The 26,067-nt window shown below is 35.9% G+C and overlaps 1 protein-coding gene across 3 annotated transcripts in view; it reads left to right on the top strand.

The window, feature by feature from the left end:
* Positions 1-26,067, top strand: part of GABRB2 (gamma-aminobutyric acid type A receptor subunit beta2) — a 260,477-nt gene that overhangs the window by 78,577 nt on the left and 155,833 nt on the right. For all 3 annotated transcript variants that reach the window (XM_032158545.2, XM_032158546.2, XM_058440107.1), the window contains exon 5: positions 9,924-10,144. In XM_032158545.2, coding sequence (XP_032014436.1) covers positions 9,924-10,144 — 221 coding nt within the window. The remainder of the gene's footprint in view (positions 1-9,923; positions 10,145-26,067) is intronic.

Here is a 26,067-nt window from a genome sequence, read left to right as displayed (position 1 = left end):
GAAAGCTTTTGCAGAAGAATCCTTTGACTTGAACTTCCACTGCAGTACAGAGTGCTATTAGACTTAAGTGAACAGCTCCGTGTGTATGTGTATGTGTGAATAATATTTACGTGTCCTCTGAGTATTAGACAAGAAGCAGATATGAAGTCTTTACCTTAAAAATGAAATAACATTTCCTGAAGGTGAGGTGAAGAAGACCGAAGTTAATGCCAGAAGACTCTGAGGTTGCCTTTTTTGTTATTGTTGTTGGTGGTGGTGGTGTTTAAGAGGAAACATAGTAGTGATTTCACTGATCAGTGATGGCTTCAGTGTTTGCTTCCCTGGAAAAGGAAAAATGGTGGAACAATTAGTGCTCTTACTTTTTGTGTGATTGTAAATGAACTCCTTTTCAATATAAAAGACATTTATGCTTTGTTAATAACAAGCCTAAAGGTAGAGACTTCTCATTTATTTGTGACTATGAGTAAATTTTCTTTCTCTTCATACCAACCTCTGAAATATGCGTGAAGACATATTTGTAATATTAGATACTAGTTTTATAATTTAACTCAACAAGTAATTATTTGTTTAGTCTTGTTATAGAAATGATACACCTAACAAAACACAGATTAACAAAAATAATTGAAAATCACTTGACATATCACACAGATATACTATTAATATTAGAAATATTTTTAGACACGTTTTCTCAATCTATATGTATGTTTCCCAAATTGGGTCATATTGTGCGTATTGTTTTGTAGTCTTCTCAAAAAGATAAGATCTAATAATATGTGTTAGTAATATAGTAATAACATCTATTCATGTCATAAATATTTTTATAATATTATACTTATGCCTGTATGTATTTTATTATATATTTGTACTATGTTTCATACACACAATTTTATATTGATGAACTGTTAGGTTTTTACTAATTTTTATTTTATTGCTAATATAACAATAAGTATTTTGGGGGTATTAAGGTCTATGTGGTGTCTTTCATTCATGCTTTCATATCTTTTAATAATTTGGGGGGGTTTTATTGCTACTATGTTCTAAGCTCTGTTTTAGGCATGGGGTACATCAGTGAATAAGCTAAGAAAGCTTCTTATTTTCGTGGAACTTACCTTGTAGTTGGGTGACATGGAAATACATGAGGAGACAAATAAATGAATATTATTAACTGAAAAAATATGGCAAGTACTGTGAACATTATAAAAATGAGGGATTGCTAGGACTGAGAGGAAGGGAAAACCCCACCAAGGAGGTTTGAGCTTTGAGTCGAGCTCTGAGTCCCAGGAAGGAACCAACCATGCTTGGGGACATAGCCTGTTAGTTAGGTTTTCAGTCAGTTGTTAAGATGAAGTTTGTAAAGTCTGAAGGAACTTGAAGTATTTGCCAAACAGAGAAAAGGCCAATGTGGATGGGCTTAGTGAGTGGAGTTGAGGGAAAGGAAGAGGGAATAGGTGGTGAGATCAAGGAGGCAGGCAGAATCCAGGTTATACAGGCCTCAAAGGCCATCATAATAAGCTTGGATATTATTCTCAGTGCAATAAAATGCTTTTAGACCATCTTAAGCAAGGAAAAGACATGATTTGCTTTATATTTCTACTACGCTGTAGGAGCAAGGGTTAGCCTCAAGGAGATAATAACAATGGCATTATGGTAACTCGTAAATAATAGTGGCTTAAACTAGATTGTTTGTATTGGAGACAGATGTAATAGACTTGTGACAATATTTGAAAGTAAAGCTGTCAAAACTTGCTGCTTAATTATTTTCTATAAATATTCCAAAGCATGCAAATGAAAATATCAGAGCAAGGAATATGCACATTTTAGAAATCTCTGTACATATTCCCATGTATCCAACAGGAAATTTATACCACGTAAGAGGCAATTGTAGCTTCTACCATTTACCAGAAATATTGACTTTATACACATAACTAAGATGTAATCTTTACTCTCACAGCCTATGATGTTGAGAATGTACATACTATATAACTTAGGCCTCATTTTGGTATTATTCAGGTAATAATTTACATATCAGATGTATTTTCTCCCATGAAGTGGAAAAAAATAAGTTTTTAATTGTGAAAATAGTTTAGTATTCTAATCTTTGGAAATTAGTCCTGTTGTGTCATATATTTGAAAAATGGAAATACCGACAAAAAAACTGAAATACTTTTCTAAAATGCCTAAAGTTAAAATGTTCTACCCAGAATGATAGTAAAAGCTACAAATATGCTATGCTGAACAATTGTGGAGTTTTATTCACATGAAACATATATTAAATTTAAATTAAATAACACTTGCTCTCATAGTTTCTAAATCACAGATTTTTACTACCTTAAAAACATTAGCCTTGTCTTATGAAAGACAGAAGGTCAGATTCTTAGCTCAAAACCTCAACTTCGATATAGCGTAAGTGAAGGAAAATAACAAATGATGGTATATTAGACACAGTTGTTCTTTCAACAAGCGGTAATTAAGATGAAGTTAAATATTTTGTCTTTTAAAATTACAAAAGCCTGATAGTAGAGAGAGTGATTTCTCTGAAATCATCTAATTTTGGAGACAAAGATGTTATCTAGAAGAACTCAACAAGCAAGTTTAATCACCAAAGCTCAAGATTTTAGTTCAGTAATGGTAATTTTCAAAACTTAGAAAGTGTAGTTCTAATGGACAAAGCAAATTAAACAAACCACACCTTATCACTGATGAAAATAAACTTTAAATTCTGATCATTAAAAAATAAGCTGTTAGTTGTCTTTATGTCTTTAAATGACAGACCAAATACATGTGAAACCAACCCCTTACCCTGCTATCCTATTGTCAAATAGAGAAATGGTAGGGAAAAAGACATAATTATATTGACAGTTTCCCCATATACACAGCCATACTTTAAAAGAAAAGAGGAAAAACTCCATAGATAATAAATGCTGAAGTCTCTACAGAAAAAATGCATATTGGAAACCATATAAATGAAGATAAATGAAGGGGAAGGGGAGGGCCGAAGCTCATGGTTGAATAGTCATTCAGGTCCAGGTGGGGATAGAGGCCACTCACATGCAACCTGCAGGCTTGAGACGGGGGAAGACGCTGCACCACACATCCAGAATGAAGTTCTATAGCTCCAAGTGGCCAGAACAATGCCACTGGCCTGGAAAATGAGGGTAAATGGAAAGTGATTCTCAAGGAGATACTTCTCACATTCTAATGATAAAACTCTTTCAATGGCTAATGTTGGTGTTTCCTTTTTTTTGGTTTGTCTTATTAGTACTTAAAAATTGTCATTGAATGAATATGTTGATTCAGGTTTAGATGAGTGAAGAGAAATTTAGAAAGCATGCAAAAATACCCCACAAAAATGCAGTGATTATAGATATCAGCGTAAATATGTTATTACTTTCCATAAGCCTAAAATATCTACCAAAGATATTTGTTTATTACAAAGGATAATAGTGGTTCATAGTGCAGAAACCCAGCAGATGCCACCTTAACCAACTATTCAAGATTAAGATGGCCAGGAATTTTCCAGAATGTTATTTTGACATTATGTACACTTTATATGTACACTTTATATGATGGATACAATATTGCTTAGGTGATACACTGACCCAAACCATATAATCTCAATCTAATCATAAGCACACATCAACAAATCCAAACTGAAAGACGTTCAACAACAACAAAAAGAACTGACTGCTACTCTTCAAAAGTGTTAACCTCATCAAAGACATGGAAACATTGAGGAACTGTCACAGGTTGAAGGTTAAGAAGCATAAGTATTAAGTGTAAGGTGGTTCTTGGGTTGGATCCTTGAACAGAAAAAGGGCAATATTGATATGAGAGATAGTCTAATAAGGTCTGTAGTTAATATTATTATATATGTCAATTTCCTGGTTTTATATTACTTTATGGCTTTGCAAAATGTTAGTCTTAGAGAAAGCTATGTAAAAACTATGCAGAAACTCTGTACTAGTTTTTGTTTCAAACTATAAAGTTAAAAGGAGTGTAAAAGACAATAACATGATATATATGTATGTGTGTGTATATTCAAATATCCTATAACAAGAAGTAAATGTCCAAATAAAAAAATGTTCAACGAGGATGAATAGGCACTTTACAAAACAATAAACTTAAAAAAGTTAAAAAAACAAACACATGTTTTACAGTATGTATTTTTTAGACACTGAGCCAGAGAGACAAGAAAAGTTTAAATCTTGGCAATAGAAAAACAAAGTATAAAGACAATAAAAGCAAAAACAAAAAGTGTTTAGACATATAGAAGATTTTTAAGTGACAACATGAGTTTGAATATAAGGTCAGCAGAGGATTTTCTAGAATGGAATTATTTCATCCCTAGAAATGGCCTTTGAAACCACCTACTCTAAGTGCATTGTTGTACAATTTGGGAATTGAGAGCCTATAACCATTTAGGGTGGCCCTGTCAGCCTGTACTGGTGGAGCCCTATGTCCCTGTGTATTCATGAAGGAGACTTAATTTGTAGCATAACTCTACCTTTTTTTTTTCCCTCCAGATGTCAGACAGCTTTTGTTTCCCCCAGTTCCTATGTTAATTAGCTATAGTTGTTCTTGTGACTTGGAAACAGGCTCAGAGATTTGAAAGGATTCCCTCAAGGTCACATCAGAGGAACGTAAATGTACTGGGATGTGGACCTAGGTGTGTCTGACCCCAGAGACTATGCTTTTGTGAAAGCAATTGAAACATTTATTTTTTATTTGCATACAGAAAAATGCACTCGCTTTGGTATACAGTTCTGAGTTTTGACAAATCCCTAAAATCCTAACACCACCACTGCTATTAAGAAGCAGAACAGTTCTATTACCCAAAATCATTCTCTCATTCTTGCCCTTTGAGGTCAACTGCTCCCCCATCTTGAATCCCAAGGGACCGTTCATCTGTTCTTCATCCCTATAGTTTCACCTTTTTCATGTCATACAAATGGAATGATACAATATGTATCCTTTTGAATCTGGCTTCTTTCACTTAGCTTTCTGTATTTGAAAACCATTAATGATATTGCTTATATCAATAAGTTGGTTCCTTTTTATTGCTGAGTAGTATTCTGTTTCAGGGATGCATTCCAATTTGTCTATCCCTATATCTACTGAAGAGCATTCAGATGGCTTCCACTTCTGGCAATTAAAATGAAACTGCTGTAAACAATTGCACAAAGGAGTGGGATTGCTAGTTTCTGTGTCAAATGTATGTTTAACATTATAATAAATTGTCAAACTGCTTCCCACATGGCTGACAGTTTTGTATTTCCACTTGCAATGTATGAGATTTTGGGCGTACCTTCTCACCAGCACTCGGAATTGTCAGTTGTTTTTTGATGTTTTTATTTGCACTTTTTTAATGAGTGTGTGGTAGGATCTCATTGTGTTTTTTAATTTGTTTTCCATAATGACTAGTGATGTTGAGCATCATTTTATAAACTTATTTGCTATATTTGTATCTTTGGTTAAGTGTCTGTTCACATCTTTTGCTTATCTTTGTTGGATTGTTTGAATTTTGAGAATTATTATATGCTAATATTTATGGATATAAGTTGTTTGTCAGATACGTGATTTGCAAATATGTTCTTCCAGTCTGTAGTTTATATTTTCCCTCCCTTAATAGTGTCATTCCTAAAGAAAAAAAACTTTTAAATTCTGTTGAGGTCCAATTTATCATTTTTTTTTGTTTTATTGCTTATACTTTTAGTTTTGTATCTAAGAAGTCTTTGCTGAAGCCAAAGTCAGAGAATTTCTTCTGTTTTTCTCTTAAGGTTTTATAGTATTACACTTTACACTTAAGTCGATGACACATCTGGAATTAAATTTTATATACAATATGAAGTATGGGTCAAATTTTTTAATCTACGTATCCATTTATCTACTTGTATATGGATGTTCCATTTGATCCAAACCATTTTTTATATAATGAGATTATGCTTTCTCCAGTCTACTGTCTTTGTACCTTTGTCAGAAATCAATTGAACATGTTGGTGCATGGGTTTATTTTTAGACTCTTCTGTTTTGGACCCTATGTTTCTATCAATACTACCACACTGTGGTAGTATTAGTAAGTATTTAAATCAGTATAGTAAGTCCTGATATCAGATTGTGTGAGTTTTCCAACATTGTTTTTCTCTTTCAAAATTGTTTTGGCTATTCTCTTTCCTATATACATATTATATATATATGTGTGTGTGTGTGTGTGTGTGTGTGTGTGTGTGTGTAAATTTTTGGAATCACCTTGTCAACATCTACAAAAAAAATCCTGATAGGATTTGAAATGAAGTGAATAACATTTGAGATGAAATGAGATAGCATTTCATCTGTAGACCGATTTAGGGAGTATCAACATCTTAACAATATTCACTTTGTGAGTCCAGAAACATCTCTCTGTTTACTGAGGTCTTTATACTTTTGGCTGCAGGTGTGTGTGTGTGTGTGTGTTTGTGTGTGTGTGTGTGTACATGCATGCTACTTTAAGGAGTACAAGAGGAAGAAGAAAAATCAAGAAACTCACTCTTATAGTAGTATTTCTCACATTTTGATTATTTCCTCAGTCTTTCTACTTTGCATAGTCAACAGGTAGTTGCGGTTTTATTTCTTCCAGAATTTTTAGTTGTAATTCGTGGAAGAAATAACCCGCAATGGGTTTACTTTATCTTGTTTGGTATTGCAAATCAATTGGCTTTAGTTTTAATTACGTAAATCCTTCTCGGGTGGTGATGACGTGGATCAAGGAGCACCCAGAAGTGGTTTATTTGGAGTTTCTCAGTTTGAATAAACCAACTCTGAGACAAGTTCCCAAAGGTGGAGTTGTCAGATGTGAAGGATAGCCTTGCAATATTAAAGTGCAAAGGGTTTATCTCAGGTGGATAGGAGCCTAGTGGAAAGGGTAGAAGACAGGACCATGCTTTCTTTTTATGTGCACTAACACTGAGTTAGAATCAGGAGCTTCTTCCTTTCTTGACAGTGTCATGATGTGTATTTGAAAATAAATGAAATCAAAATTGATGTGACAGTTTGCAGAATCACCACGGCCTGTCTGGGAGCATTTTTTAGCAGGCACTGCCTTGCTGACAAATAACAGAAATTAGCATGTAATGCAGGGTCTCACAATCTTAACATTTATTTAGTCCAAAAGATAAGATAATTTCCTGTGTCCAAACACATCTCAGCTGATTGATAAACTTCAGCACCTTCCAAACAGTATTATTTCTCCTAACTCTCAAGAGGGCTTATGAAAGAAGTGTAAGTAGCTTTCTCTTCTTGTAGAGATAATAGTCAAATTTTCCATTTCAAGAATTGGAAATCACTAAATGCGTTCTTTCCAGCACAATATTAATTGCATGTTTTATTTTTTATGTCTTGTTTTTAGGTTATTTGTAACATAGGCACACACAAAAATATATATCTGATCGTTTTTCTGTTTTCTAGTTATATAATTCATGAATCTTCATCTTGCTTTTATTATAAATTAACATGCTCCTCTAGAGATCCTCAAACTAATTCTTCACTAAAGCAGAGTGCTGCAGAACAGCCCAGAATGCTAACCAGAGTAATCCACTAAAGCGAATTTCACCGACAACTATTTGATACACATTTAGGATATTAATATGTCTTTTGTTAGGATAGAAATTTGATTGTAAAATTAGAAGGTCCTACACTGATTTCTGAGTGAGGTCAAAATGTGTGTGTTTTCTAAGCCATAGAAAATATTTAAATATTTTTTACGAGTTACGTTGTTCCTATGAAAACTGTTCAGTGTTAGAGCAGATAATATGAGTCGTATTTTAAAATGATATAACCGAATTAAGATGTATAAATCTCAACAAAGGTTAGAAAAATGCAAGATTTTACCAAAATTTAAGTACGTGTCTTATACACAAAATTATGCAGATTTGTGCAGAAATCTACTAGGCATCGCTTACTGGACATATATTCTTTCATCCATTTGTTATTTGAGCCCTGGGCACTGCTCTAGCCTCTCAGGTTGCAGAGATAATTAATACATGATTCTAGTTTTTAAAAAACCCTCAAGTAGGGCATTGTGAACTGGTTTTAAAATAGAATTGTAATTATGCTTTTCAAATGAATATTTGGACCTTCACTTAGTCATTCAGATGAGGGTCAGAGAGCAATTACATTGTACCCATAGGCTTCTAATGGATAAAATATGTCACTTATAAATGCTTCATTCATAGTATATAGCTTTTTATAGTTTACAAATTGCATTTGAGTTGTACATTTAATTTTCATAATAACGTTCTGATTAGATCAGGCATGTATTAAAAGCCCCATTTATATTTAATGGAACTGAAACTAAAAGAAGTTATGTATATTTACGTCCTAGAAACAGAATTGAGAAATGGTAGAATTGGGACCCCAAGAGCACTGCTCACATTACAGGAGCCAGCCCACTGTTTCTAAAAGTTACAGCCCAGCCTACTTGTCCATAAGGCTGGGATTAAAATTCTCATGATAAACTGACTGAATTAATATTGTTTAGATAGCTGAGAAGCTTACATTAGCCTCAGTGTACATGTCACCTTTTCTGGAAAACCCACCTTGATTAGACTAGACTGATTAGGATTCTCATTTACAAACTCTTACAATTACTACTATAATAAGTTAGCCACTTTGTAACAATCTATTTTAAATATGCATACCCTTCTAAAATTTCATGGGGCTAATTTTCTTGACTGCTGTGTTTCTACTCTCTCTATGTATCACTGGCTCAAACGAGCAGGTCTTACTGATTCTTCAAACATGTCTAGCCTGTCTATTTATCTTAGGACCTCTACAGATTCCCCTCTGCTCAGCATGTTCTTTTCCCAAGAGCCAGTGGTTTGGGCTCCTTCTCTGCTCTCTGCACAATGCCAACTCCCAAGACAAGCTTTTCATCACCATTCCAGTTAGATATTTCGCACCTTGATTTATGTGCTTCATAAATTGTAGCATTATTTTACATGATTCTGTTGATTTATCTATGCTTTGTTTTTAAATTTCCTCAGAGCAGGCATGTAATCTGTCTTGTTTACCACCTTCATCTCAGCACCTCAATGGTTCCTGTCAAATACTGGATACAAATTATATATTTAATGAATGAATGAATGGAAGAATGAATTGATGAATTCTTAGATTTGGATGTGCTAGTTAATTTTTTTAAGACACATAGAAACAAATACATAACTATTTTTAAAATTGTGTTTATATCTCACCTAAAAGAGTCCTCCATACTCCACTTTGGGAAGCACAAATTAATCATTAGGTAATTATTCCTTAATATCTTTCTTCCTCAGAAATATTTCATAAATTTAATGTGAATATATTCTCTTCACTTCTGTATTCATAGTGCCCACCACTGTGCCTGGCCCATGCCAGGTACTGAGTGAGAATGGGTTTAATAAATTAGTATTTGCCCGTATATGTGAATAGTATATGTTTGTACTTTGTGACCATATATACGTATATATATATATACACACACACACGTATACATATATAAATTTGTTTTCTTGGCTGGATGTGGTGGCTCATGCCTGTATTCCAGCACTTTGGGAGGCTGGGGTGGCCAGATCACCTGAGGTCAAGAGTTCGAGACCAGCCTGTCCAACATGGTGAAACCCCGTCTCTACTAAAAATACAAAAAAATAGCTGGGTGTGATGGCAGATGCCTGTAATCTCAGCCACTTGGGAGGCTGAGGCAGGAGAATTGCTTGAACCTGGGAGAGGGAGGCTGCATTGAGCTGAGATTGTGCCAGTGCACTCCAGCCTGGGTGACAGAGTGAGACCCTATCTCAAAAAAAAAAAGTAAATTAAAAATAAATTTATTTTCTTATTAATACTGAGATGTTTGCTTATCCCCCAGATCTGTCTGGGTGTAAACTAACCATGTTTTTTTTTTCTCACATTCACAGGATTATACCTTGACAATGTACTTTCAACAAGCCTGGAGAGATAAGAGGCTATCCTATAATGTAATACCTTTAAACTTGACTCTGGACAACAGAGTGGCAGACCAGCTCTGGGTGCCTGATACCTATTTCCTGAACGATAAGAAGTCATTTGTGCACGGAGTGACTGTTAAGAACCGCATGATCCGCCTGCATCCTGATGGCACCGTCCTTTATGGACTCAGGTCTGTTGTCCCCAATTCAAAATATAACTTTTCCTGAGCAAAATAGCTGTACTTTTCATTGGGTGGAAATATTGTGCTATTTTCCTTATCTTTCTGCAATTCTACTAAGAAACAGTTAAGCCTCCTATCCACTAGACATTTGAGAACTTAAGGTAGCATGCTTACAAAGGGACTTAACCTCAGCTAAGACTACGTTTTTCTGAATTATCTTCCAATATCAGCTGCTGATCTTAAAGCTGCTTTTTTAAGGAGTAGGGATAAACAATATCAAAATAGCTGAGACACAGGGTTTCTTTAAAATGCAAAAACATTATGAATGCCAAATAATTGTTTGAATATGGGAAATGCTGTGTTTTATAAATTGCTTCTGAGCTGCCTGAACGGGATCATGGCCCTCTGATGATGAGAAAGCTTATTGTGACCTCTTACCTTCCAAGGATCAATCAGACTTGCAAATAAATAAAGTAGTCATCTCATGTTTATTAATAGGAAATTTATACTCAAATATACCTCTATGTCAGGAAATAATTATGATGCTCTGATATCTGGGTGAGGATAATTTATGGAAAAGACAGTTTTTCTTTTAAAGTTTATTCTGTACTGAAAGCGTGGTTTCATATTAAAAGATGGTTTTCTAGAAAAAAAGAGGAAAAATATATCTTTGTCTGAAAACACTATAATATAAAGGATTTCTCTTCATTAGAGTGGAAGAAATTCTAAATTCAGATTTTTGCTTGCGTAATTTATTCTGTGTTACATGAATATGTAACCTCATAATTGTGATGATAATAACAATAATATTCTTTTATTCAACACTTGTTATGGGTCAGACATTGAGCTAAGTGCTTTCATGCATTATTATAGTTAACCCTTACAACAACCTCATACATTAGGAACTCCTATTGTCTTTATTTTCAAATGAAGAAACAGAGGCTGATGCAATTTGCCGAAGATTACAAAGAAAGTAATCTCTGGAGGTGGTACATAAACCGTGTTCCAAGTTCAGAGCCAGAGCCCTCAACAAGATGCCTCCAATTCCACATATTTCTTGTCTATTCTATCTCATTTTTATTTTCTGCTTTATTCAGTACTCCTGACTGATACATCATCTTAGATCCTTAGATTCAGCTTTTTTATGACATTTGTAGAAAAAAAGGCATTTGGCCTTCAAGGGAGGGGGGGATAAGAGAGGCAGAATGAGAGCACATCTGTACTCTGTGGCAAGCACTGGTGGTAGAGAAATGAGTTCGATACAGACACTGCTCACATACATGCCTCAGAAAAGAAGGAAATAGAAGAGAGAGACGGTAGGTTGACTGGTAAAGTCTGAAAAGATTATATTGAAGTGGTGGACTTTGAAAGTACTAATGGAAAGAATTGTGTTCAGCAGATACATGATACTAAAATTATTATTTGGAATCGACTACAAAACTTACAGTATCAGAGAGACCTGGATGAGAGGGTGACCATGTGTGCAGTGTAGAACAGGGAATGAGAAAAGATTGTAGTTTAACATTTTTAAAAAGTTAAGCATGGAGGGAGGTAAGAATCTAGAAGAAGACTGGAGACTTAGAAATAATAAGTTACCCAGAGCAGACCCAGTGCTGGATGCATTTTATCCATCATGTCACTTCATCTTCACAGGAAAAATGCAGAAATCACCCTGGGCTCTTCCTGTTTCTCCAGAATACCTATGTTTAGGGCACAGGACATGTCATATTCTCCTTTGTATACCCAATACTGACTAAGCACCAACACTGTAAATAGTAATGCAATAAAGGTTGAGGATGAATTCATAAATGCGTGTAGGCAAAGTTGAGTGGACAGGAAAATCAACAATCAGAATTATTTAGAATCAAGAGGAAGTGGGGGCCAGGCTTGATGGATCACACCTGTAATCCCAGCACTTTGGGAGGCCGAAGCGGGCGGATCACGAGGTCAGGAGATCGAGACCATCCTGACTAACACAGTGAAACCCTGTCTTTACTAAAAATACAAAAAAATTAGCCAGGTGTGGTGGTGGGCACCTGTAGTCCCAGCTACTCAGGAGGCTGAGGCAGGAGAATGGCGTGAACCTGGGAGGCAGAGCTTGCAGTAAGCTGAGATTGCGCCACCACACTCCAGCCTGGATGACAGGGAGAGACTCTATCTCAAAAAAAAAAGAAAAAAAAAAGAATTGAGAAGGAAAAGGGGTAAATCAGTATTATAGATGATAAATTGGCTTCTTTATATCATTAAGTCATTAACCAAACAAAAATGATGACAAGTTATTCTTATCATTAAGATCACCTGGACACTATTGCTGTACCTGTAACTCATGACATTGGAAAATAATTATTCTCCCATTCCCACTTCCATCAAGGGCTATTAACAAAATATGCAGGTTCCTGAACACATCTAACATGCATAGAATTAACACATCCCCATGGAGAGGGCTCATGAATGGTGATTGTTCTCTCAGCTGTACTGTTAATTGTGAAGGGGAGAGTAATAAGAACATTCATCAGGAAATATATAAATGTCCAATTCCAGTTTTAATGGGCAAATAGTAGAACAATTTGTTCCTTAGAGAGAAATGTAATGCATATCAGATCTTTCTCAACTCAAGGAGGTTCATTTGCAATAGATAAGTAAAAGGAATTCAGTTAAAGTTAGCTGTTTTTCTATTTAATTTCTAGCTCTATTTTATATAATGCTAAAATATATTATTCTATTGTTACAGTTGCTTCTACAATACTTAGCCCCTCCTGCTACTTACCCATCCCCAGCCAGTAATTTTCTATTGCTGACAATGTAGTAAGAAGTTTATTTTGTGTCTGTATTCCATAGGGCTGCATTGAAACGACACTTAAAATAGTAACAATATTAATATCAGTAGCTAGTACTCATAAAGGGACTTAGCATGTACTTGTCACTGTGCCAGAACTTTGCATATGTTATCTTATTAATATTAACTTTAGCCCTGCAAAATGGGTACCATCATTTTATCCGTCTTACATGAAGAAATGAAGGAACTTGCTGACAAAATTACACAGCTGCTCTGCAGAAGAGCTTAGTTATCTGAAGGTAAAGACGTTGATCTTCACTCTTCTGTCCTGCTTATTATGTACTGGCAAGATGGAAATAAAGAATAGTAGGAATCACTTGAGAGCATGCAGGGAACAAAAAAGATAAAAATGTGTTTAGATGGAAATAACTTTTATTAGTCCATAAGTACAGGCTTTATTCTGGATTGATAAAAATAAGGCTCTAATGAACAAACTGCCTGAGTCTTCTATGAAAGGTGCATTATTAGGTCCTGTGGTTCACGCTGGTTCCAGTTTAGTAGGGAATTTTGCTGTCTGGATTCCTGAGGCACAGGCAAGACTTTGTAAAGAATTTGGCAGTGGCAAAGTTTACTAGTCTGGGTAAGACATATTGAAGGGCAACCATGAAGACCTGGATATAGGAAGCTGGCAGAAGGAAAACTTTAAATATCAAGGCAGTGACCAAGAAATTGGGTAGAACTAAGCCTGTAAGCTGAATGTCTTCTGAGTTTAAGGCAAAACCTAAGGGCTTAAACGTCTTTCCCATTAAGACAAACAAAGATTGGTGGGGTAGGTTAAAGGAGGGACAGTCATTTACAGCATCTGAGTAAGTTTCTTTCATAGGATTTTCTTCAGTGAAATCTTCAGGTATTAAAACATAATAAAGATAGAGAAAGAAGTATTGCAAAATATCAATGCTTATTGAATTTAATGGTAAGTATGTAAGTGTTCATTGTATTGTTCTTTCAACTTGTCTGTTTGAATGTCTTCATAATAAAATTTGGGTCTGGGCATGCCTGTAATCTCAGCACTTTGGGAGGCTGAGGTGGGCAGATTGCTTGACCTCAGGAGTTCAGGACCAGCCTGGGCAAAATAGCAAAACCCTGTCTCTACAAAACATATGAAAATTAGCTGGGCATGGTGGCATGTGCCTGTAGTGCCCACTTCTCTGGAGGAGGCTGAGGTGGGAGGATGGCTTGAGCCCAGGAGGCAGATGTTGCAATGAGCGAATTCATGCCACTGCACTCCAGCCTGGATGATAGAGCCATATCCTGTCTCAAAAAAAAAAAAATTGGGGAACAAAATTTCGTGTTTCAGAGGCCTAGGGACCTTTGGTTCTATTATCTGGGAAATACCACTCAACATTTAAAAGGTCTGCAGCCATGGGATGATAGTTCCCATCTCTCATGTGTTGAGAATCTTCTATGAACACATCCTTTGAGCACCTGTGTCAGAAGAGGGGGTCATCTCATCTCAGTGGATGTGTGGCTCAGTGGGTGAGATCCATGATCATGTATAGCCAGGCTGGGCCATTATCCGGAGAGGGGTGCTCAAAGCTCTTCAGCCAGAACCTTGCTACCACTCTTGTCAAATTTTCTTTCTGCAAAAGCACGCGCACTGCTTCTGATGGCGCACAAGAGCTCTAAGTCTACTCATGCTCATATTTTGTGCTTGGTTAGCAAGAAATGTAAGCATGCACGCCAGCTGCTTAGCAAGCTTGCATTAAGGTACATTGGTGTTGGGGATTTCAGCAGATGAGATGAATATTTAGAAATATGGACTCTTTTTTTATAGACTAAGTTCTAACAGTCTTCATCCTGATTGGATCTCTGTTTTCCCGTCTCTAAAAGCACGGGATTGCAGCATACTCTTAGTTACTCCATTGCTTTTCAGGATGAAAATCATTCCAGGGGGTCTGGGAACAGATTTCTAATGCTATGCAGATAAATAAATGGACCCAAATGGGCAATCCAACCAATTTCCTTAACAAAGAGTAATGATAATAGAAGTTGGGTTTTAATTTGGACTTTTGTCAGTGGCTTCTCATTGAACCTTAAGCATATTTTCCAGGTTTTATTGTCCTCATTCATAGGAAGAGGGAGTGAATTAGATGCTATCAATATTTTCACCACCCAGTTATTCTGAGTCAATGATCAATCAATGTAAAATAATGTATAATCTATGAGAACAAAAAATGAAATCATATAGTTGTAGTAGCACAGTAATTGGTGGATAGAAAGTGCTCAATACCACTTAATATTTAATAAATCAATGGAAACATGGATAGCAAATTATAGAATTTTACCCTGGTTATCTTTGCATTGTTCTGTGAAGTAACACAGTAGTTTCTTTGTGTAGAACAAAAAGAGTGGGACTGAGAAAGCTCATTGAAAGGAATGGGAAAGGCCTAGGCCAGGCATGTCTAGAACGCAAAAGAAAACTGCTAAAGAAAATTCAAAGGATTGTCAAACAGTGTTGAGGACACAAACTTATAGTGGAGCCAGGTATCTCCAGCCATTGTATTTGACAGCTTGAGATCACGAGTAAGGAAATTAGATGCCTGGCATGGGACACAGGTGGTCATGACAACTCTTAACTGAGACCCTCAAGCCCCAAGCCAAGTGCCTCAGTGGCAGCATGCCTTCAATAATTTTCATTTAATAATGTGTTGTATGGTTCCCCTTAAACCAAGCCTCTCTTTTTCTTCTCATCATGTCTTATCACTCCTCTGTTTTCTTAACTTTATTTGAAGAGCTTCAGGAATAATTAAGCTATGAAGAGTGCTTTTTATTTTTTCTTTTCTATTCTTTTTTTTTTTTTTTAGCTGGAATCTCACTCTGTCTCCAAGGCTGGAGTGCAGTGGTGCAATTTTGGCTCACTGCAACCTCTGCCTTCTGGGTTCAAGCGATTCTCCTGCCCCAGCCTCCTGAGTAACTAGGATTACAGGAGCGCTCGCTACCACACCTTGCTAATTATTTGTATTTTCAGTAGAGATGGGGTTTCAACATGTTGGCCAGGCTAGTCTTCAACTCCTGACCTCAAATGATCTGCCCACCTCAGCCTCCCAATGCGCTAGGATTACAGGCATGAGCCACTGTGCCCAGCCAAGTGCTTCTTTTTTTAAAAAAAAAAAAAAAAAAGAAGCTTAAAATTGCAGTTTGTGACCAAAGAATTTTGAAAGCCTTGAATACAAAATTCTCACTGTCTTAATTGATTTGGGCTGCTATAATAAAATATCATAAAATGGGAGGCTTTGTAAACAGCAGAAAATTATTTCTCACAGTTCTGCAGGCTGGGAAGTCCAAAATGAGATGATACCTTCTCACTGTGTCCTCACCAGGTGAAAGCAGCAAGGCAAACTATGGGCACTAATGCCATTAGATCCTGCCCTCAGGACCTAATCATCTCCCCAAAGGCTCTATCTCCCACTACCATTACATTGGAAATTAGTTTCAACTCATGAATTTGTGGGACACAGACATTCACAAGATACCACTCACCTTCACTCTTGGTCACTGTTGATAACTCAGGACAATCTAATTATAAAACTAAATACTTCCTGTAATTTACCAAACTATTTAGAGATTTCCATCAAGAGATATGGCTAGATGTGGGGAAGAATGGTTTCTTGGGAGTAGCTTAGCTGTAGACCTGGCAACAAAATACGTTCCAGTTGACTAGGCAGAAGAAATCCTAGCAATTTAAAAAGCAGATATTTAAAACAGACTGAACTATGGTCTATTCCAAAATAACATTGACCCAATTAGATCATTTTCAGAATAGTTTAAAGAAAAATTATATAGAAAATATAGAATTTTTTTGTGTGTGTGAGACATTGTCTCACTCTGTAACCCAGGCTAAAGTGCAGTGATGCAATCTCGACTCACAGCAACCTCTGCTTCCTGGGCCCGAGTAATTCTCCCACCTCAGCCTCCTGAGTAGCTGGACCTACAGGCATGTGCCATCACACCTGGGTATTTCGTGTATCATTTTTGTAGAGGTGAGGTTTTGCCTTGTTGCCCAGGTTGTTCTTGAACTCCTGGGCTCAAGCCATCCACCTGCCTTGGCTTCCCAAAGTGCTAGGATTACAGGTCTGATCCTCTGTGCTTGGCCTACAATTTTTTTTAAAAAATAATTTTAGGTTCAGGAGGTACAAGTGCAGGTTCGTATACTTGAGGTATATTGCATAATGCTGGGGTTTGCGCTTCTGTTGAGCCCATCACCCAAATATGAAATAGAAAGCAGAATTCTATCAATGAACTCAGCTGAAGCGCAAGCAGGTAAAAATCAGATTTAATCTGGTGTTGACATGCTCATCATAAAGAAGGTCACATAGATATAATTCAGACTATTATTCACTTAAAATAGGGTATTTATTGGGTTTCAAAAACTAATGAATAATTACAATGGACAAGAAATCAGAAGACCTGCATTCTTGTCCAAAATTAGTGATTCTTCTGATCACTCGTTTAAATGATTGCTAAATGTTTATTCTAGTTTCCCAAAGCCCATTAATTCTGTGACTTTGCTAATGTATGACATATATCCTTTTAGCACTTCCATCTCATTATGCATAAATGGTATTTAAAATATTTCAATTGCTCAAGAAACTGTATTTATCTCCTTGAAGAAAACTCTGATTTATTAAGAAATTGAAAATATAACATTCGGGTAGTACACAAAAGAGCAGTCAACTTGAATTATCAATTGATGATATGTTTTTGTGAGCATAACAGTGCACATTTTCATTTAAACTTAGAATCTAAATATAAGTTGGCTGTATATTATTTATGCGAAGTCATTAACATTACATCATACTTAATCACATTGAAAACTCTTCAACAAACACAGTAAAATACTTGTTGAATCATGAAATAATCCATGTTTCTTATTGACTCTTTAGAAACTATAGTTCTTATGAAAATAAAACTACCCCAATCCTACCACACAGAGATAACCACCACCTTGGTCTTGCTCTATATGCCTTTAAAGTATTTTTCTTTTAAAAAAGTATATATGTAGTTTATTATGAAAGCATTCATCTTATATATACAATTTTGTATCTTTTTAAATTAACAATGAATGTATAGTAAGCATGTTTGTCACATCAATAAAACCCTCCTCACCATCATTCTTCAACCATGATAGGACATATTTAAAATATATTTCTTTATCCAATATAGTATATGACTTACGGTTTTGACCTAAGACGAAATATTTGGTTGTGGCTATCAAATGCAGGACTATTATTTAAAATTTACTTTGTATTTTAATGAGTAATAGGCAAAATTATTTGTGACACGATTTATGATCTTATAGTTGTGCTGTTGTAATTTGTAGTCTCATTAGTTGAAGAAATGGCTCAGGGTATATACTCCTGCTGATTTTATTAGGACAGTTCTTATGGAAGGAATGACTTTCTTATGTTCTCAGTTGTAGCTGACCCATCTAAAAACAATTGTTTGTCTTTTCGTGTAAGGGGGGAGACTTTGACTTCACATATGTATACACCTCCCATATGTAACATTAGATCAGAAACTTGTCACTTCTGATTAAATGCTCACATTCTTAAAGAAAGATTCAACAGGAAGCAGAAGGTAATTCAGCCACCTCTTGCTTTGTACGTTCTGTCATTGGTAAAATGGCAAAGGATAATGCTAGTCTGTAATGAATTTAGACAGGCAGGATTTTATTAATTTTATCCTCTTCCTCTACTCTGAAAGTTTAACCACAGGATGACTGAGTAGTCATCTCACACTGAAATATATTTTATCAAACATTAATATTAATCAATTTTTAACTTGGATTTCCTAATTCGTTTTCAGAGAGATATTGAGTGAATATATTTTGTCAAGCAGAACAAAAGAGATTTCATTAAGAATATAAGTCCTTCTGGCCAGAATGTGAGAACCTATTCTCTAAATTTTGCCAGTCTTCAAAGCACCTGTCTCCATCTGTATGTCAAAAAAAAAATGCATATGATGGACTGTTATAGAATGCAACCTCTTTAACAAGCTGCATTACTTTTTTAAAAGACATCTTTTCCATAATTTTCCTATAAGATTAAGAAGAATAAATATATTTAGAATTAATTTCTGATATATTCAAGTTCACCTCCTTTTTTTTTATAGCAAGGAAAAGGGAGGCTCAGAGCAGGAAGTAATTGTGCCTAACATCCTAGAGACAATGGCAAACCACAGAGCAGAATCTCAAAATCCTAACTCTTAGCCCAGGGCTTGTTACTATTGTTGCTACTGCTACTGCTGGAGTTATTTAGTTACTTGGAGTCATCCTTGCCTGACTGATGTTAGAAAATAATTTAAATCCAAGTCAACAATAGCAGGATCAGAAATGCATCATTCTTCAGCCTTAGAAATGGAGAGACTTGTATTTAGCAACCCTAGGAAATAATCCAGGGCTCATTTTGTTGCGACCTTTTACTGGATTTTTAAATAAAAAACACTTAAAGAGGAAAAGCAAGTTTGCCTCTTTTCTTTTTTTTCTAAAATATTTCTGACCCATCATGTTCTGGTAGCCAATGGATCTCCTTGACTGTTGGCTACATGGGTCCCTAGTTGTTCTCACGTCCGTTGATTTCAGTGGAATGAAAGTTGGCTGTGGCAGCACTGAAACCAAAGTTGTGAAGGGGATTGCTGCAGGAAAGAGGAATGGTTGGAGACTCCAGAGGTTTTGAAGCAGGGAAGAAGCCAGCTGCGCTTCCAAGAAACATAGGGATTTTATATTGCAGGCCTGAAGAATGTGTACAGTAGTGTTATGGAAGCAGACCTTGTCTGCAAAGAGGAAAATTATTGAAATCCATTGAGGACATTTTATTAATGGGCTTTTGAAAATATCTATATATAGCATTGTTATACTTAGTACATTCAAAGGCAGTACTTGCATATTCCTGATTTCATTAGGAGTGAACCCTCTGAGTCACCAGAATACTGTGAACATGAAGAGAAGCCAGGTCTTCATTTTACCCTATTATTTTTTAGCGAAGTATTTCCCAGTAGATGTTTAAAATTGTTGCTATTGTGTGTGTGCGTGCGTGCGTGCGTGCGTGTGTGTCTTCATTTATAGGTATAGGTGTATATATATCTATATGTCTGTAGATATGTTTGTATATATGTGTGTATGTGTAGTACACACACCCATAAGGGCACGGTTTTTTTGTTTGTCTTACATTTAGACTGAAAAACAATAGAAGAGACTTCCATTGTTTCAAGCCTTGAAATAATGCAGATTGTTCTCAGCGTTGGTTTAATGATTAAGTTTTCTCTAATTACATTTAGAGTAACTTTTGCATCACTTTGATTTCATGAAATCAGTAAATTTTGTTGGCAGCTTTTGCAGGCAGCTTACTTGGCAAATGGGAAAAATACAGAGTTAGACTAGTATAATGAGTTCACTTAAAGCAGAGTTTTAATTAGATAAAGGCATTCAAAGCAAATGCAAATGAATACTTGAGTCAGTTGTAGTAGTAGTAGTAACCTTTATTGGGTACTTTTATATGTCAAGCCCTGAATTATCTCATTTACATCAAACAATTTTGTGAAACAAGCTATTGTTATGTCCATTTTATAGTTGAGGAAACTGAGACTTGGGGGAATAAGTAACTTGCTAATGAGTTTCAGGGCTCAGATTGAACTCAAAGCCCATGATCTCAGTCACTTCCTCAAAGTCTGAAAGAATGCAATCTTCTTCCAAGTAAATGAATGCAAAAGACTCTTGAAGAAAGCAGGTACTGAAAGTGTTGATGGATGAAGAAGACTGAAGAGTCTAGATTTCCAAGGTCCCTTAAAAAGAACGGAGTAGTCATTCATCTCCCCTCTAGAGAGATTCCCCTCTAGAGAGATGTCTTAGTCATCATTCGTTAATGGATGAATATGGCTCTATTAGTTTTAAACAAGACTCCACAATATGGACCGATGCACTCTTTCTGGCTGGCTCATTGCTTTTCTTATAAATACAGCACATAAAGTACATTCCTCAGGTGTAACTTAATATGATAATTCATTTTATCTATTATTCTTAAAGGGGTTTCTCTTATGCAACTACTTACACATGGAAGGTCATTTTGTTACACTTTTCTGAACGACCAAGTCTAAGTAAAAGCTACATGCAATATAGTTAGTAATTTGAGGTATAGAAATTTTGAAAATCTGTTCTATTTCACAGTTCCACATCCATGTTGTTAAGTTTCAAAAAAACTCCAGTTAGGGAAAACTGATCATTGAAAGATTACATTAACCCTCAGTTTAATTAGCCAAAGATACCAAACTTTATTGGAAGTTAGGAGGCCATGCAAAGTAGTCTGCAGGGAAATATCTCTGCATGACTTCTAAGGCTCCCAGAGACTCTGAAGGCCACCAGACAATTATCCTGCCCACAGGTTTTCTGCTTCATTGAAGAAACTCGGTTTTTTTAGATACAGGGTCTCACTCTGTCCTCCCAGTCTGATGTTCTCATAGTTCAGGGCAGCTTCGAACACTTGGGCTCTAGCAAACCTCCTACCTCAGCCTCCCCAGTAGCTGGGACTACAGGTGCACACCACTACATCTGGCTAATTTTTAAACTTTTAATACAGATAAAGTCTCACTATGTTCCCCAGGCTGGTCTTGAACTCCTGTTCGCAAGTGATCTTCCTGTCTCAGCCTCCCAAAGTGCTGGGATTACAGGCATGAGTGACTATTCCTCTCCCCAAGAAATTTAATTCTTACTTTGTAATTCAAGTAGAAATTACCCAAATAACCTGTACATTTTAATTTCAAGGCTGCACAAACATCATTATCCCTTTGAGTTTCTTGATTCTATATTGAGCATCAATAATCATTCTAAAGGGGAAATCAGAAAGTACTGGACCAATAGCTATTCTCTAACTGTCAAGCAACTAGAAAAGTACCTCTGGCTACCAGAATATTGGGAAAGATCCCAAAGTACATGAAGAAAATCTATACTTATTTTCTATAATAAGTAACAGGAGTTTCAGACTCATTTCCCATGGGGAGAAAAAAATAGGTAGAAGATTAAAAAATTACACAACCTATGGAAGTTACTGTCAAAAATGTTTGTTAAAAGACTTTTTGTAAAAGTTTTAATCACTTGCTTTGCTAATGGATGTTCAGGGAAGATTTCTACCTCATTCCTGTCTCCTTATTTTGGAGATCACATATAAAGCAAGCTTTTCCTTGAAAAACCAAACCAGTGTAATAGGTTAATGACTCAAATCACATTCCCCACATTACAAAATACTCAAGCTATTTTACTTCTCAGAAGTAGCTCATTATCTGCACTCTTATGGACAGAATAAAAGGCAACAACATGCTAAATGGCCGTAAATCCCTAGAGAAAGATACTAATTCCATGTTGAATTGTTCCCACTAGCCATAATGGAGAAAATAATTAGGACTTTATATTTTAGCAGCTGTAACAGGCTGACAACTAAAAGAAACTGTTGAAAAGACCAGGATAAAGACCAAATCTTCTGGCATAAAAATACTAGGAGGCATCTGTGCATTTTACATCATTGCATAATAAGGCCAAACAACACAAAACTTAGAATAGCAGTATTGCAATGTGTTAAGAGTATGGGCTGGGGACCTGACTGCCTTGCTTCAATACCTTTAGTTGTACTCTATCTTTCTAAGCTTCAGTTTCCTCATCAGTGAAATAGAGCTTAATAGTTCCTATCTTGTAGGATTACTGAGGGGATTAAGCTACAAAAAATGCTTGTAAAGAATTTACTAAAGTGCCTGGCATGTAAGTTGTTTGTAAAGATTAGTCGCTATTATTAGCGTCACTGCTGGTACCAGCCTTGACCTTTTCTGCATTTTTCGTCAGGATAAGAGGGAGATGACTTTTTTTTTTTTTTTTCAAGAGAAAATGGGGGTGGTAAATTCTTACTATGTATCAATACCTTGCCCGGTTTTGGAGATACAGGAAGATAAATGACACATCCAGTCTCTGTGACTCAAAAACTTGGAGGCTAGTGGGAGAAGAAAATACGTAACAGATGATGAGATGCAGGATAGGCTAAGTAAGAGCCAAAATCTGGAGTCAAAGACATAGGGGTTGTTTTATGGGCCATGTGTCTTTCATAAGTCAACTAACAACTCTCAATCCAAAATAGTATTATCATTTAACTTAAAGGAATTTGGTCAAAAGTAAATAATAAATCATTGCATTTTTAAAGAAAACTGAACTGAAGCTTAGACAAATTCAGTAACTTGTTCAAAGTTGTACTAGTAGTATACACGTCAAAGATGGGGATAGGTTCCAAGTCTGTTTGACTCCAGAGTCTGTGCCTTTCATAATGATTTAATGGATTGAATGTGAAGAAATGACCCCATGCATGCAGTTGGAAGTGGCAGAGCAGACAGGGACGTACTCAGAATTCTCTTAAGAGGAATAGCTGAATGCAATTATTCACTTTCATTACCTAAATATTAGGAATGTCTGTACAGTGTTCCAGAAAGAAGCCAGAAAAAATAATAATAAACTCTAATTTATGTTTAATAAAATAGGCACACTCCAGGTAAGTGAATCATCGAAGCTTTAGTTCATTTATCCATCAATCCATCCAATCAAGTCCTGAGTGAGCACCTCTTGTTGCTCTAGGTGGTGGATAGAAGGTACAGTAGTGAATAAGCTACATATAATCCTTACTCCATAAGCTTGTACTTGGAGAAGGAAAGATATAAACTACCAGCAAAAGAGATATTTAATGATAATGATAAGGTTTATAAATTGTGATGAATTGAATTGTGGAAGTTAAACATAATAATATGATAAAGAGTTACTGGAGGAGAAAGTGGAATCCTACTTTAGGAGGTGATATTTGAATTGAAATATCATCACTAAAGATCGGTATTGATGATTCACAAACTCTGTGAAATATTTGAAGAGATTTATTCTGCAGCAAATATGAGTTATCAATGGCCTATGGCACATCTCTTAGGAAATTCTGAGAGCATGTACCCAAGGTGGTCAAGACACTACTTGGTTTTTATACATTTTAGGGAGATACAAGGCATCAATTAATACATGTAAGATGGACATTGGTTTGGCCCAGAAAGGTGGGGCAGCGGGAGGCTTTCAGGTAATGGATTCAAATATTTTCAGATTGGCAATTGGTTGAAAGAGTCATTATCAATAGAAAGAATGTCTGGGTTGTGATAAGGTGTTTTCAAGACCAAGGTTTTATCATGCAGATGAAGCCTCCAGATAGCAACTTTCAGAAAGAAAATTGTAAATGTTTCTTATCAGACTTAAAGAGTCTCTTCCATTTGTAATTGCAAAAGGGAAGAGGCTGTAATGAGACATGTCCAACTCCCCCTTCCCATCATGGCCTGAACTAATTTTTCAGGTTAACTTTGGAATGCCCTTGCTGAGATGAGGGATCCATTCAGATGGTGGGGATTGGGGGGCTTAGAATTTTATTTTTAGTTTACATTCAAAAAGCACAGATCTGAGGAATGAGTGTTCCAGTTAGAAAGAATGAAAATACAGTAGTCCTAAGGGCAGAACAAACTCCTGTGCTTGCAAGAAGAGAAAGCCAACTACTTTACCCCTAACTTTATGTTCCCTCTCTTTCCTATCACTGCCTTTTTTATTCTTTATAACTACATGCATTATGTATTTGTTTACTATTTAATGCCCTGTCTCCACTAGAATATAAGCTCTGTGAGAGTAGAAACCTCTGCTTTTTCCCCAACTGTTTGTACCCCAGCATCTTGAGGAGTGCACATCCTACAAGAGCCAATTTAAAAAGTTTGCTGAATGAATATATGTATGCATGAATGAGTAATTGCCATTTCGCCACAGCACTTTTCTAGTTTATCAGTCTGACTCCTGACTCTGTTTATCAGTTTGTGGGATCTGAGGTTTCTGCAGGGTTTATCTTAAATTGATTTATTACTCTGTCTGTCAGTGAATGCAATTCATGCAAAATAGGGTCAAACAATGGATTTGCATACTGCGGTAAATTAAGAGGAGTAAAAAGAGAAGCATTAAATCAAACTGATATTATTTAAAACCCAATTATCAAAGACTATTATGTTTAAATTAGGTGAAAAAAATCTGATTGTCCTATCTAGTAGAAAATGTGTGGCATTTCACTGTATTGGTAAGAAACTTCATTAGTAGTGAGACTGTGCTTCAGCTGATGTCAATTTCAACAGCTGATAAGAAGACATTTTAAAGATAGGATCAGCAATTGTCATGAATTCAGTTTCCCATATTATAAATTAAGTGCAAATATGAGTTGACTGTGTTAAAATTTCCATTGGTATGGCATTTTCTTATGTTATGTTATCATTTGCAATCACTGCGATATTCTCAAAGATATACAGAAATGTCAAAGTAGAGGGAATTGTACTGTGGTAGAATCTAGGTGACCCATATTAGCCTTCTAGCATAGAATGAGTCAATGAGAAAACCCTTTCTAGTGAGAGCCAGTGCTTTTCAGAAACATGTCTCAGAAACTTCACTACAGCTAAGTTCAAAGGGATGTTCTCTTTTATTCATGATAATCAAATGTTATATGACTAAAATGTATGTAACATTTTATTGATTGCAGAGCAGTGGTATCATATTATTTCATTGGCATAGGGTATGTCTTTATGTAATTTGGAGTATCTTGCCTATCCTTCAGAAGGACTGTGTGTTTCTGTGCGTGTGCATGCACATGTTTGTAAGGAATGAAAGGAGAATATTACCTGGGGAAAAAGAAAACACATTTGCTCACAACAGTATTTTTTTCCCAAATATTAAGTATTTAAGCCCATTCGACTGGACCTATACATTGATTTTCCCTTTGGGAAGTTAGACATAACATGAGGATTAGTCATATACCAGTGTAAACAAGGCTTATGATGTGATAATGAGAAACACTTTTTCCCGCCCAAATTGGCTCTTCTTAGCTAATTTAGTGTGTGAATAAATTATATTTCTTACTGCTACACTAATATGATTCATTAAGGGTTAATTTGTGGAGCCTCCCTAAATTACTGCTCTACTCATTGGTCATCACCCCTGATGATGGGATGAGACAAACCACATGTCTGGCCCTTATTTGATGGCAGGTGAAGTTACCGAGGAGGAGAAAAATGCTGT

Source organism: Hylobates moloch, unplaced genomic scaffold (assembly GCF_009828535.3).
Source record: "Hylobates moloch isolate HMO894 unplaced genomic scaffold, HMol_V3 SCAFFOLD_6, whole genome shotgun sequence".
In the NCBI taxonomy this organism is placed as follows: domain Eukaryota; kingdom Metazoa; phylum Chordata; class Mammalia; order Primates; family Hylobatidae; genus Hylobates; species Hylobates moloch.
This window is presented reverse-complemented; position numbering and strand designations above follow the sequence as displayed.